At 41.9% G+C, this 15,093-nt stretch overlaps 1 protein-coding gene across 1 annotated transcript in view; it reads right to left on the bottom strand.

Annotated features, from left to right (window-relative positions):
- podxl2 (podocalyxin-like 2) overlaps positions 1–10,989 on the bottom strand; it is a 53,929-nt gene extending 42,940 nt beyond the window's left edge. Inside the window, exon 1 of the mRNA XM_029685239.2 lies at positions 10,756–10,989. Coding sequence (XP_029541099.1) covers positions 10,756–10,786 — 31 coding nt within the window. The 5' untranslated portion in view covers positions 10,787–10,989. The remainder of the gene's footprint in view (positions 1–10,755) is intronic.
- Between the last annotated feature and the right edge of the window lie 4,104 nt (positions 10,990–15,093).

Genomic DNA, 15,093 nt, shown 5'->3' with positions numbered 1-15,093 from the left:
AACAGACAATCGAGAGCATCCTGCCAGGCTGTATCACCCGTTGGTATGGCAACTGCATCAACAACCCATCACCTGGGGCAAACTTTCTACCCTCCAGGACACCTACAGCACCCAATGCCACAGGAAGGCCAAGAAAATCATCAAGGACCATAACCACCCGAGCCACTGCCTGTTCACCCTGCTATCATCCAAGAAGGCGAGGTCAGTACAGGTGCATCGAAGCTGGGACCGAGAGACTGAAAAACAGCTTCTATCTCAAGGCCATCAGACTGTTAAACAGCCATCACTAGCACATCAGAGGCGGCTGCCTATAGACATAGATTAGGAATCACTGGCCACTTTAAGGAAATGAAACACTAGCCACTTTAATAATGTATCTGTATCTGCATTACTCATCTCATATGTGTAAACTGTACTCTATACTATTCTACGGTATCTTAGTCACTTTAATTGTTTGTAAATATTGCATCACCCATCTCATATGTATATAATGTACTCTATACTATGGCACTGTATCTTAAAACTAAAACTAAATGCATGCTCTTCAACCAATTGCTGCCCGCACCTGCCCGCCCGACTAGCATCACTACTCTGGACGGTTCTGACTTAGGTGTCTGGTTAGAGTGTAAACTCTCCTTCCAGACTCACATCAAACATCTCCAATCCAAAATTAAATCTAGAATCGGCTTCCTATTTCGCAACAAAGCCTCCTTCACTCATGCTGCCAAACATACCCTCGTAAAACTGACTATCCTACCGATTCTTGACTTCGGCAATGTCATTTACAAAATTGCCTCCAACACTCTACTCAGCAAATTGGACGTAGTTTATCACAGTGATCTCCGTTTTGCCACCAAAGCCCCATATACTACCCACCACTACGACCTGTATGCTCTTGTTGGCTGGCCCTCGCTAAATATTTTTCGCCAAACCCACTGGCTCCAGGTCATCTATAAGTCTTTGCTAGGTAAAGCCCCGCCTTATCTATTCTTGTTAGAGCCAGTTTGCGATGTTCTGTAAACGGAGTAGTACACAGCGTTGTACGAGATTTCTCACATGGAATAGCCATCATTTCTCAGAACAAGAATAGACTGACGAGTTTCAGAAGATAGGTCTTTGTTTCAGGCCTTTTTGAGCTTGTAATCAAACCCACAAATGCTGATGCTCCAGATACTCAACGTCTAAAGGACAGTATTATTGCTTCTTTAATCAGAACAACAGTTTTCAGCTGTGCTAACATAATTGCAAAAGGTTTTCTAATGATCATTTAGCCTTTTATAATGATAAACTTGGATTAGCTAACACAACATACCATTGGAACACAGGAGTGATGATTGCTGATAATGGGCCTCTGTACGCCTATGTAGATATTCCATTAAAAATTAGATGTTTACAGCTACTATAGTCATTTACAACATTAACAATGTCTACACTGTATTTCTGATCAATTTTATGTTGTTTTCTTTCAAAAACAAGGACATATCTAAGTGACCCCAAACTTTTGAACAGTAGTGTATATTCTTAATCCATTCCTTACTTAGATTTGTGTGTATTGAGTGTATGTTGTGAAACTGTTAGATATCACTTGTTAGATATTACTGCACTGTCGGAGACAGAAACACAAGCATTTCACGACACCCGCAATAACATCTGCTCAACGCCTGTATGTGACCAACAAAATTATATTTGATTTGATTTGATATCCTTTACAATCACTGCATCACAGGGGACATCCTTCATATCCTTTACAATCACTGCATCACAGGGGACATCCTTCATATCCTTTACAATCACTGCATCACAGGGGACATCGTTCATATCCTTTACAATCACTGCATCACAGTGGACATCGTTCATATCCTTTACAATCACTGCATCACAGGGGACATCCTTCATATCCTTTACAATCACTGCATCACAGGGGACATCCTTCATATCCTTTACAATCACTGCATCACAGTGGACATCGTTCATATCCTTTACAATCACTGCATCACAGGGGACATCCTTCATATCCTTTACAATCACTGCATCACATGGGACATCCTTCATATCCTTTACAATCACTGCATCACAGGGGACATCGTTCATATCCTTTACAATCACTGCATCACAGTGGACATCGTTCATATCCTTTACAATCACTGCATCACAGTGGACATCCTTCATATCCTTTACAATCACTGCATCACAGGGGACATCCTTCATATCCTTTACAATCACTGCATCACAGGGGACGTCCTTCATATCCTTTACAATCACTGCATCACAGTGGACATCGTTCATATCCTTTACAATCACTGCATCACAGGGGACATCCTTCATATCCTTTACAATCACTGCATCACAGGGGACGTCCTTCATATCCTTTACAATCACTGCATCACAGTGGACATCGTTCATATCCTTTACAATCACTGCATCACAGGGGACATCGTTCATATCCTTTACAATCACTGCATCACAGTGGACATCGTTCATATCCTTTACAATCACTGCATCACAGTGGACATCCTTCATATCCTTTACAATCACTGCATCACAGGGGACATCCTTCATATCCTTTACAATCACTGCATCACAGGGGACATCCTTCATATCCTTTACAATCACTGCATCACAGGGGACGTCCTTCATATCCTTTACAATCACTGCATCACAGGGGACATCCTTCATATCCTTTACAAGGATGAAGTAGTGAAACCACACGGTCAGTGTCAGTGTACATGTGAATGGTTCGGGTCGTTATACTACCAACTGTTATCTCCATCAGTAATCAATCAGTTATCTGTCCTACAATGTGCATTCATGATGAATTACTATTCTACCTGCTCTGCATGGGTTCCAGGATGCTGGTTGCTTGCTGTAGGAGGACGCTGGGCTGCAGACAGACAGAGGCTGACTTTGCAGCACTGCGTAGGCTGCTAGGTAGCTTTAACTGTGGGTAGTAGTAAGATTTATAGTCCCTGGTCTCTTGGCATGGCTGCCAGCAGTGCACATTGTTCACAGCAGAAAACTGTGAGCTGCAGGGAAAGTGGACAGAGACTCATACACAAAGGTTTATATGAGTCTGACTCAGGATAGGTCAGATATGAGTCTGACTCAGGATAGGTCTGATATCTGTCTGACTGAGGATATATCTGATATCTGCCTGACTCAGGATAGGTCTGTCTGACTTAGGATAGGTTTGATATCTGTCTGACTCAGGATAGGTCTGTCTGACTTAGGATAGGTTTGATATCTGTCTGACTCAGGATAGGTCTGTCTGACTCAGGGTAGGTCTGATATCTGTCTGACTCAGGATAGGTGTGATATCTGTCTGACTCAGGATAGGTCTGACATCTGTCTGACTCAGGATAGGTCTGACATCTGTCTGACTCAGGATAGGTCTGACATCTGTCTGACTCAGGATAGGTGTGATATCTGCCTGACTCAGGATAGGTCTGATATCTGTCTGACTCAGGATAGGTGTGATATCTGTCTGACTCAGGATAGGTGTGATATCTGTCTGACTCAGGATAGGTGTGATATCTGTCTGACTCAGGATAGGTGTGATATCTGTCTGACTCAGGATAGGTGTGATATCTGTCTGACTCAGGATAGGTCTGTATCTGTCTGACTCAGGATAGGTCTGATATCTGTCTGACTCAGGATAGGTCTGATATCTGTCTGACTCAGGATAGGTCTGATATCTGTCTGACTCAGGATAGGTGTGATATCTGTCTGACTCAGGATAGGTCTGTATCTGTCTGACTCAGGATAGGTCTGATATCTGTCTGACTCAGGATAGGTCTGATATCTGTCTGACTCAGGATAGGTCTGATATCTGTCTGACTCAGGGTAGGTCTGATATCTGTCTGACTCAGGATAGGTCTGACATCTGTCTGACTCAGGATAGGTCTGATATCTGTCTGACTCAAGATAGGTGTGATATCTGTCTGACTTGGGATAGGTGTGATATCTGTCTGACTCAGGATAGGTCTGATATCTGTCTGACTCAGGATAGGTGTGATATCTGTCTGACTCAGGATAGGTGTGATATCTGTCTGACTCAGGATAGGTCTGATATCTGTCTGACTCAGGATAGGTCTGATGTCTGACTCAGGATAGGTCTGATATCTGTCTGACTCAGGATAGGTCTGATATCTGTCTGACTCAGGATAGGGGTGATATCTGTCTGACTCAGGATAGGTCTGATATCTGTCTGACTCAGGATAGGTCTGATATCTGTCTGACTCAGGATAGGTGTGATATCTGTCTGACTCGGGATAGGTCTGATATCTGTCTGACTCAGGATAGGTCTGATATCTGTCTGACTCGGGATAGGTCTGATATCTGTCTGACTCAGGATAGGTCTGATATCTGTCTGACTCCGGACCGGTCTGATATCTGTCTGGATGTCAGAGGTAGAAGAGACCCCTATCCTGGTTCCTTCTGAAGCAGTCAGTGAAATACAGGATGGAGAAGCATAAACAGCTACACATCTCTAAATAACCATGTAATGAGGCTTGATATCTCTATCAGCATAGTAAATAACCATGTAATAAGGCTTGTTATCTCTATCAGCATAGTAAATAACCATGTAATGAGGCTTGATATCACTGTCAGCATAGTAAATAACCATGTAATAAGGCTTAATATCTCTGTCAGCATAGTAAATAACCATGTAATAAGGCTTAATATCTCTGTCAGCATAGTAAATAACCATGTAATAAGGCTTAATATATCTGTCAGCATAGTAAATAACCATGTAATAAGGCTTAATATCTCTATCAGCATAGTAAATAACCATGTAATAAGGCTTAATATCTCTATCAGCATAGTAAATAACCATGTAATAAGGCTTAATATCTCTATCAGCATAGTAAATAACCATGTAATAAGGCTTAATATCTCTATCAGCATAGTAAATAACCATGTAATAAGGCTTAATATCTCTATCAGCATAGTAAATAACCATGTAATAAGGCTTAATATCTCTATCAGCATAGTAAATAACCATGTAATAAGGCTTAATATCTCTGTCAGCATAGTAAATAACCATGTAATAAGGCTTAATATCTCTATCAGCATAGTAAATAACCATGTAATAAGGCTTAATATCTCTGTCAGCATAGTAAATAACCATGTAATAAGGCTTAATATATCTGTCAGCATAGTAAATAACCATGTAATAAGGCTTAATATCTCTATCAGCATAGCAAATAACCATGTAATAAGGCTTAATATCTCTGTCCCTCCATAGCTAGCTTCTTGTATAAAAGTAGCATTCAGGTTATTTCCATTTGGGGGAACATCGGCGTTACAGTATTTTGGATATTGAATCATTCCTCATGTTGTGAGTCAGTCAGCCAGCCAGCCAACTAGTCAGCTAGCCAGCCAGCCAGGCAGCCAGCCAGCCAACCAGCCAGTCAGTCAGTCAGCTAACTAGTCAGCTAGCCAGTCAGCCAGTCAGCTAACTAGTCAGCTAGCCAGCCAGTCAGCCAACCAGTCAGCCAACTAGTCAGCTAGCCAGCCAGTCAGCCAACCAGCCAGCCAACTAGTCAGCCAACCAGTCAGCTAACTAGTCAGCTAGCCAGCCAGCCAGGCAGCCAGCCAGCCAACTAGTCAGCTAGCCAGCCAGTCAGCTAACTAGTCAGCTAGCCAGCCAGCCAGGCAGCCAGCCAACTAGTTAGCTAGCCAGCCAGTCAGCTAACTAGTCAGCTAGCCAGCCAGCCAGGCAGCCAGCCAGCCAGCCAGGCAGCCAGCCAGCCAACTAGTCAGCTAGCCAGCCAGTCAGCTAACTAGTCAGCTAGCCAGCCAGCCAGCCAGGCAGCCAGCCAGCCAGGCAGCCAGCCAGCCAACTAGTCAGCTAACCAGCCAGTCAGCTAACTAGTCAGCTAGCCAGCCAGCCTGGCAGCCAGCCAGCCAGGCAGCCAGCCAGCCAACTAGTCAGCTAGCCAGCCAGTCAGCCAACCAGCCAGCTAACTAGTCAGCTAGCCAGCCAGCCAGGCAGCCAGACAGCCAGGAAGCCAGCCAGCCAACTAGTCAGCTAACCAGCCAGTCAGCCAACCAGCCAACTAGTCAGCTAGCCAGCCAGTCAGCCAACCAGCCAGCCAACTAGTCAGCTAGCCAGCCAGTCAGCCAACCAACCAGTTAGCCAGTCAGCCAGCCAGCCAACTAGTCAGCTAGCCAGCCGGTCAGCCAACCAACCAGTTAGCCAGTCAGCCAGTCAGCCAGTCAGCCAGCCAGTGCAGAGGAAGGCAATGTGTTGAGGTAAACGCATATCACAGAGCTGGTGAAGCGAGGGAGTTGGAGAGATAGAGGACTAAACTGTACAGAAGTGCTGCCCTTGTTCTGTCTGGGCCTGTGCTAGAACCCAAATGTATTCTACAGTATGTCACAGCACTGGACCACTAGAACAACGGGGTGATATCAGTCATAGAGAACAACGGGGTGATATCAGTCATAGAGAACAACGGGGTGATATCAGTCATAGAGAACAATGGGGTGATATATGTCAGAGAACAACGGGGTGATATCAGTCAGAGAACAACGGGGTAATATCAGTCATAGAGGACAACGGGGTGATATCAGTCATAGAGAACAACGGGGTGATATCAGTCAGAGAACAACGGGGTAATATCAGTCATAGAGGACAACGGGGTGATATCAGTCATAGAGAACAACGGGGTGATATCAGTCATAGAGAACAACGGGGTAATATCAGTCATAGAGAACAACGGGGTGATATCAGTCATAGAGAACAACGGGGTGATATCAGTCATAGAGAACAACGGGGTGATATCAGTCATAGAGAACAACGGGGTAATATCAGTCATAGAGAACAACGGGGTGATATCAGTCATAGAGAACAACGGGGTGATATCAGTCATAGAGAACAACGGGGTAATATCAGTCATAGAGAACAACGGGGTGATATCAGTCATAGAGAACAACGGGGTAATATCAGTCATAGAGAACAACGGGGTAATATCAGTCATAGAGAACAACGGGGTAATATCAGTCATAGAGAACAACGGGGTAATATCAGTCAGAGAACAACGGGGTGATATCAGTCATAGAGAACAACGGGGTAAAATCAGTCATAGAGGACAACGGGGTGATATCAGTCATAGAGAACAACGGGGTGATATCAGTCATAGAGAACAACGAGGTAATATCAGTCATATTCTCGTTGGCTATTATGAGAATATGAGAGGCAATAATTCAAACTATGAAAACTATGAAATTATTCAACTGGATCTGGTGGAGGGATGTTACTTGGTCCCAGATCTGTCACTGGCATGCCATGACTGTTTACAATGTCTCAAGCAATACATGCCAGATGCCCAACACATTTACATGGTTGGGTGGATTACTTCCCCTTTAAGAGGCATTAGAAGAAGACAAAAAGGATCCATGAAATGCATTTGGTGTGTCATCATAGTGGTCTCTGATTGGTGGTCATCATTTGGTGTGTCATCATAGTGGTCTCTGATTGGTGGTCATCATTTGGTTTGTCATCATAGTGCTCTCTGTCTTTTTTCACAGCTGAATTGAAAGTCATTGAAAGAAACAGAAAAGGTGTCATAATGTATTTATTTTTCGCAAACATCCTTTCTGAATTGTTTTATTATTTTAATTTTGTAATCAGATTACACACAGCCGTAATCAGTTACTTGCCAAACCTGCACTATTAGACTTATGTGTTAAAGGGTAAGCCATTTATCTGAGGGAAACTTGTGAAGATAATTTGTCTGCTCTCTATTAGTTGGCTCATCTCCAACCAGGTTTGACTGTGCTCATTAATTATGTCTGATGCATTGACCAGGCTGCAAGAGCATAGCCACAATATCAGAATGAATAGCCCTCTCTTGACCTAGACTAGTCTCTGGCACTTCTTCATCAACATTAAAGATTGCGTTCCAGTTGTCTACAGACATGCTTCATTCACAGTTTTGAACAGTAACCATTATACTAAAATGTTTAAACCAACACCGCATACATGTGAAGTGTGTGATGATTCTAAATTATAATCTAAAGATTGTCATGGTTCTAGATTAACATTTGAAGCATGTTTAATTTTCTTTGTTATTTTTTTTAACTTGGTCAAGTCAGTTAGAGAACAAATTCTTATTTACAATGACCGCCTACCGCAGCCAAACCCTAAACCGGACAGCGCTGGGCAAATTGTGCGCCGCTCAATCATGGCTGTTTGTGATACAGCCTGGAATCGAACCAGGGTCTGTAGTGAGGCCTCTAGCACTGAGACGCAGTGCCTTAGAATGCTGCGCCACTCAGGAGCCCATGGTTCTAGAGGATCATATGAAGCGTGTCATGATTCTAGATGATCATCTGAAGCATGTCATGATTCTAGATGATCATCTGAAGCGTGTCATGATTATAGATGATCATCTGAAGCGTGTCATGATTCTAGATGATCATATGAAGCGTGTCATGATTCTAGATGATCATCTGAAGCGTGTCATGATTCTAGATGATCATCTGAAGCGTGTCATGATTCTAGATGATCATATGAAGCGTGTCATGATTCTAGATGATCATCTGAAGCGTGTCATGATTCTAGATGATAATCTGAAGCGTGTCCTGATTCTAGATTACAATCTGAAGCATGTCATGATTCTAGATGATCATATGAAGCGTGTCATGATCATAGATTACAATCTGAAGCGTGTCATGATTCTAGATGATCATATGAAGCGTGTCATGATTCTAGAGGATCAAATGAAGCGTGTCATGATTCTAGATGATCAAATGAAGCGTGTCATGATTCTAGAGGATCAAATGAAGCGTGTCATGATTCTAGAGGATCAAATGAAGCGTGTCATGATTCTAGATGATCATATGAAGCGTGTCATGATTCTAGAGGATCAAATGAAGCGTGTCATGATTCTAGAGGATCAAATGAAGCGTGTCATGATTCTAGAGGATCAAATGAAGCGTGTCATGATTCTAGATGATCATATGAAGCGTGTCATGATTCTAGATGATCATGATTCTAGAGGATCAAAGCGTGTCATGATTCTAGAGGATCAAATGAAGCGTGTCATGATTCTAGATGATCATATGATCAATAGAGGATCAAAAGCGTGTCATGATTCTAGAGGATCAAATGAAGCGTGTCATGATTCTAGAGGATCAAATGAAGCGTGTCATGATTCTAGAGGATCAAATGAAGCGTGTCATGATTCTAGAGGATCAATGAAGCGTGTCATGATTCTAGAGGATCAAATCATGAATGATCAAATGAAGCGTGTCATGATTCTAGATGATCATATGAAGCGTGTCATGATTCTAGAGGATCATATGAAGCGTGTCATGATTCTAGAGGATCATATGAAGCGTGTCATGATTCTAGAGGATCATATGAAGCGTGTCATGATTCTAGATGATCATATGAAGCGTGTCATGATTCTAGATGATCATATGAAGCGTGTCATGATTCTAGAGGATCAAATGAAGCGTGTCATGATTCTAGAGGATCATATGAAGCGTGTCATGATTCTAGAGGATCAAATGAAGCGTGTCATGATTCTAGAGGATCAAATGAAGCGTGTCATGATTCTAGAGGATCAAATGAAGCGTGTCATGATTCTAGAGGATCAAATGAAGCGTGTCATGATTCTAGAGGATCAAATGAAGCGTGTCATGATTCTAGATGATCATGATTCTAGATGATCATATGAAGCGTGTCATGATTCTAGAGGATCAAATGAAGCGTGTCATGATTCTAGATGATCATATGAAGCGTGTCATGATTCTAGAGGATCAAATGAAGCGTGTCATGATTCTAGATGATCATATGAAGCGTGTCATGATTCTAGATGATCAAATGAAGCGTGTCATGATTCATATGAAGCGTGTCATGATTCTAGAGGATCATATGAAGCGTGTCATGATTCTAGATGATCATATGAAGCGTGTCATGATTCTAGATGATCATATGAAGCGTGTCATGATTCTAGAGGATCATATGAAGCGTGTCATGATTCTAGAGGATCATATGAAGCGTGTCATGATTCTAGATGATCATATGAAGCGTGTCATGATTCTAGAGGATCATATGAAGCGTGTCATGATTCTAGAGGATCATATGAAGCGTGTCATGATTCTAGAGGATCATATGAAGCGTGTCATGATTCTAGAGGATCATATGAAGCGTGTCATGATTCTAGATTATGAAAAAATTAAAGAACTAAATTCAAATTATGATTATTTAATGTTGTTAGAACATTATTGTAAATTCACTAAAATGACACTTCTCTTACTTGGACAGATTTAGGTTTCAAATTCAAACACAGGTCTTCTTGAATTCACTCTATTGCAACCATCAGTGCACTTCTAATGAACCTCACGTTCAACAAAGCAGTTTGTTGCCAATGATAGATTGAGCCTACATGGATTTTTCTTTCCTTCCATACATGCAGGCCTCTTGGGCATTAGAATGATGTTGACAGTTTTATGCGTCTGTGGATATTGCTTTGGAAAATACGGTAGCAAGCCTTATGATCACTATAAATCCTATACCGCAGGGTTTATTATGGCTTCTGTTGATAATCCACAGTCATCATCATGTGAGAATAAACAATTGCAATGATAATTGAAACGATAGATTCATTCATAATCTTGTATCAGCCAATGTTTCAACAACCAAATGCAACAAATGGAAGAGTAGACTAAATCGACCGCGTATCCAATCATGCGACACTGAAATAGCGGCGCAGAACTGCCATAATAAAAAACCATACTTACCGAATATACGCGTGCGATGCAGGCCTGCCATAACCGCAGTATAAACACTTCTAAAATGTTTAAATTGAGATGTTTTATTTGTTGTTTTTCAGCTGCGGTAGCGGACAGATGGGAGACACGTCATCGCAAATAGTCTGGCTGGTTAGGACGTAAGGACCACTAGGCGTGATAAACGGCTGAACTTGGATGCGCCGGTTCACGATTATCTGCAACTGAGCGCTGTGGCTGCGTGGAGACAAGTTTGCTGTGACAGACGCTGCTACCACAGAGTTTCTAATCCCAGAGGCGCAATATCGCGAGACTTCCGGGAACGTTTACAAGGGAAACAAGACCAAGCAGACCAGGTCGGGGTTTGGGAAGTCAATGAGAGAGGTAGTATAATAAGCAATAGTATTACAAGCTAGGTTTCCATCCAATTGGCGACAGATTTTCATACGAATATTAAAAAATGTGCATAAAGAAAATGCGTTTTCATGTACTGAATAAAAATATAAAGTTCAATGTGTTTCCATCACATTTTCAACTATACCGATAGTGTTGTCTTTTTTTTGTTTTTTGCATACATAGCAAACGTGCCTGCATGGTCTTGGCATGTGTACTCTAGCCAACATCTAGCAAATACAGTGGGGATAGGTCAGGGGCAGACTGGGACAAGAATTCAGACCTGGCATTTTATCAACACCAGCCCCCATCCCTCCACTCTTGCTGTCAGTTGTGTCACTAACTTCTACAGTTGGCGGCACCAGTACATGACTTGGTCGGGAATCAAATCATGAGTAATCATGTTATAAAGTCATTCAGAATGATTTAGTAAAAAGTATAATAAATAGACTAAATCATTATGAATGACTTCATAACATGATTTGATTCCGACCAAGTCATGGGCTGTACAAGTTAGTGACAACTTACGCCAAGGGGTGCAGTGATGTGGGCTGGTTGCCACCGACTGTACAAGTTAGTGCAGATAATCGTGAACCGGTGCATCCAAGGTCAGCCATTTATCACACCTAGCGGTCCTTACATCCTAACCAGCCAGACTATTTGTGTGTTAGTTTAAATGTAACCTTTATTTCACTAGGAAAGTCAGTTAAGAACAAATTCTTATTTACAATGACTGCCTACCGGGGAACAGAGGGGTTTAACTGACTTGTTCAGTGGCAGAACGACAAATTTTTACCTTGTCAGCTCGGTGATTCGATCCAGCAACCTTTTGGTTACTGGCCCATCACTCTAACCACTAGGATACCTGCCGCCCCAAAATATCATAGGCTAATTCATTTGGGGTTTGAACACCTGAGGAAGTGGAAACTCAAAACACATTAACTATATCACTGACTCTAAATATAATACCCACTGCTAGTAGCCATGTATTCATCCAACAGTACATTTTGCCCTAAAAAGAAAAGTTGCAGTTGTAGTCTACTACCAATGAGACCTATAGGCCTATTCCCTCATAATGGCCGGTGAGTGAAATGCGTGGATACAGCTCTATATCTAAAAGCCATATAAAATATCTTGATTCTAAAATAGTTGCTATTGAGCTGAATATTAAGATATGAGAAATATAATTTATACCTACAGAAAAATGAAACCCTCCACTCTTCAACAGGGACAAGGGTACGAAGCTTGAAAGCTGTTTTTTTTACCCCCGCAATTGCATTTTGAAATGTTATACTATCAGAACAATTTTTTTCTCTTGAGCACATGGTGGAGAGGAGAGTGGCTTGCTCTTCAGAGCAGCAGGCCCCAGCGAGGGTACAGGCACAGGGGCAGGGCAGACACTTACATTACAGGAATAATGATGATAACACTCTTTGACCAAATTAGGGTTTTAGCCACCCAGAAAATAGCACGCTTTGAGTGAGGTGAAAATGTAGAACGTTCTCTTTTTGGGTTTGTAGGCACCCTTTCTATTTTTTTATAATCCATGATCTTGGTTGTCTAACTGATGACAGTCGGAGCAGGTCTCTTTGCTGAACGCAGCGTTCGACTTTAAAATGTGCGTTTGCGTGACCTCAGCTCAGCCTATCAGGCGTTCGCCCATTGATCAACCAAAGGCTCATTGTAGATTAGTATAACAGAGAAATTGCACAAATAAAATCTGTAGCCTAATAAATTGCATACTTTTCCAAGTCGTAGTGGGAGCACCACACACACCATATCGTCGTGTGACTCCAAGATAACTTTGTTGTGATAGTTATTATATCAATATTTGGGCATAAAGAAGAATTCCCCGGCATTTCTTGCATAATACATGTTACCGACACTATAAGATCCTACCATGTCGAATAAACAAATGATTGGTCTGCATTTATAAAATAATACCGAAACATCCCGTTTCCTTCACAGCTGTTATGATTTTTTTTAAATATTTTTTTTATATAGTATAACTTTACTGTGGATGGAAACGTGGTCACAGAATGTCAACAGTGACACTTCAGAGGGCAACCCTCAGTAGCTAGGTTTCCATCCAATTGGCGACAGATGTTCATGCGAATATTCTTAAAACTATTTTCCCACCAGGGATGTGTTTCCATCAAATAAAGTCTGTGCGTGATGAAGTAGTTAATGTAAAAAAAATATGTACCTACTCTGAGGTGCGTTCAGTTCGCTTGAACGTTTGCTACATTGCCAAACCGGTTGTGCTGAACGACACGTTTCCCCAAAACGTTCTTGTACATTCTTTAACCGACTTTGAGGTACGTTTGCTACCGTTTGGTGGGTGTGGCTTGAAGCAATGAGGGATGTATTTAAAAGGGTAGTGGACATACTGACAGCATTCCCCAACCCCAACCCACATCCAAACCCCTCACCGTTTCTCAACTGGTCGTTCAGTACAGCACCGTTTCCGTTCAATTGAATGTTAAAGAACATAAAAATGTACTGAACGCAGCTGTAGCCAACTGTGCTGATAGGCTAGTCGACATGAAATTATGGAGGTGTCATAATACCCCTAAATCTAGCGGTCAAACAGGAAAATGGTTACTATTTGACATATCTTCATTTTAAGCCTACTAGAAAGTGTGTGCACTCAGGCCTGGAAGGAAGCAAAACTCATCCCACTACCCAAGAATAGTTAAGCCCCCATTACTGTCTCAAATAGCTGACCAATCAGCCTGTTACCAACCCTTAGTAAACTTCTGGAAAAATGGTGTTTCACAAGATACAATGCTATTTTACAGTAAACAAATTCATAACAGACTTTCAGCATGCTTATAGGGAAGGACATTCAACAAGCACAGCACTTACACAAATGACTGATGATTGGCTGAGAGAAATTGATGCTAAAAAGATTGTGGGAGCTGTTTTCTTAGACAGTGCAGCTTTTGACATTATCGATCATAGTCTGCTGCTGGAGAAACGTATGTGTTATGGCTTTACACCCCCTGCTATATTGTGGATAGAGAGCTACCTGTCTGACAGAACACAGAGGGTGTTCTTTAATTGAAGCCTCTCAAACAAAATCCAGTTTGAATTAGGAATTCCCCAGGGCAGCTGTTTAGGCCCCTTACTTTTTTCAATCTTTATGTCTATGTATGTCAGATACTACAGCGACTGAAATGACTGCAACACTTAACAAAGAGCTGCAGTTAGTTTCAGAATGGGTGGCAAGGAATAAGTTAGTTCTAAATATTTCCAAAACAAAAAGCATTGTATTTGGGACAAATCATTCACTAAACCCCAACTAAATATTGCAATGAATAATGTGGAAATTGACTAAACTGCTTGGAGTTACCCTGGATTGTAAACTGTCATGGTCAAATCATATTGATAGAACAGTAGCTAAGATGGGGAGAAGTCTCTCCATAAAAAAGCACTGCTCTGCCTTCTTAACAACACTATCAACAAGGCAGATCCTACAGGCTCTAGTTTTGATGCAGCTGGACTACTGTTCAGTAGTGTGGTCAGGTGTCACAAAGAGGGACTTAGGAAAATTACAATTGGCTCAGAACAGGGCAGCACAGCTGTCAATCTCTCAAGGCTCAAAGTGGAAGAGAGACTGACTTGAACACTACTTGTTTTTGTAAGTGTTGACAAGCTGCATGTAATGAGCTGTCTGTTTAAACTTCTATCACACAGCTCGGACACCCATGCATGACCCACAAGACATGCCACCAGAGGTCTCTTCACAATCCCCAAGTCCAGAATAGACTATGGGAGGTGCACAGTACTACATAGAGCCATGACTACATGGAACTCTATTCCACATCAGGTTACTGATGCAAACAGTAGAATCAGATTGGGAAAAAAACAGATAAAAATACACCTTATGGAACAGCGAGGACTGGGAAGAGACACACACACAAAGGTACAGACACATGCATACTCACACAAGCG

The sequence above is a fragment of the Oncorhynchus nerka genome, linkage group LG2 (assembly GCF_034236695.1).
Source record: "Oncorhynchus nerka isolate Pitt River linkage group LG2, Oner_Uvic_2.0, whole genome shotgun sequence".
Classification (NCBI taxonomy): domain Eukaryota; kingdom Metazoa; phylum Chordata; class Actinopteri; order Salmoniformes; family Salmonidae; genus Oncorhynchus; species Oncorhynchus nerka.
Note: the sequence above shows the minus strand (reverse complement) of the source record. Positions and strands in the feature narration are given on the sequence as shown.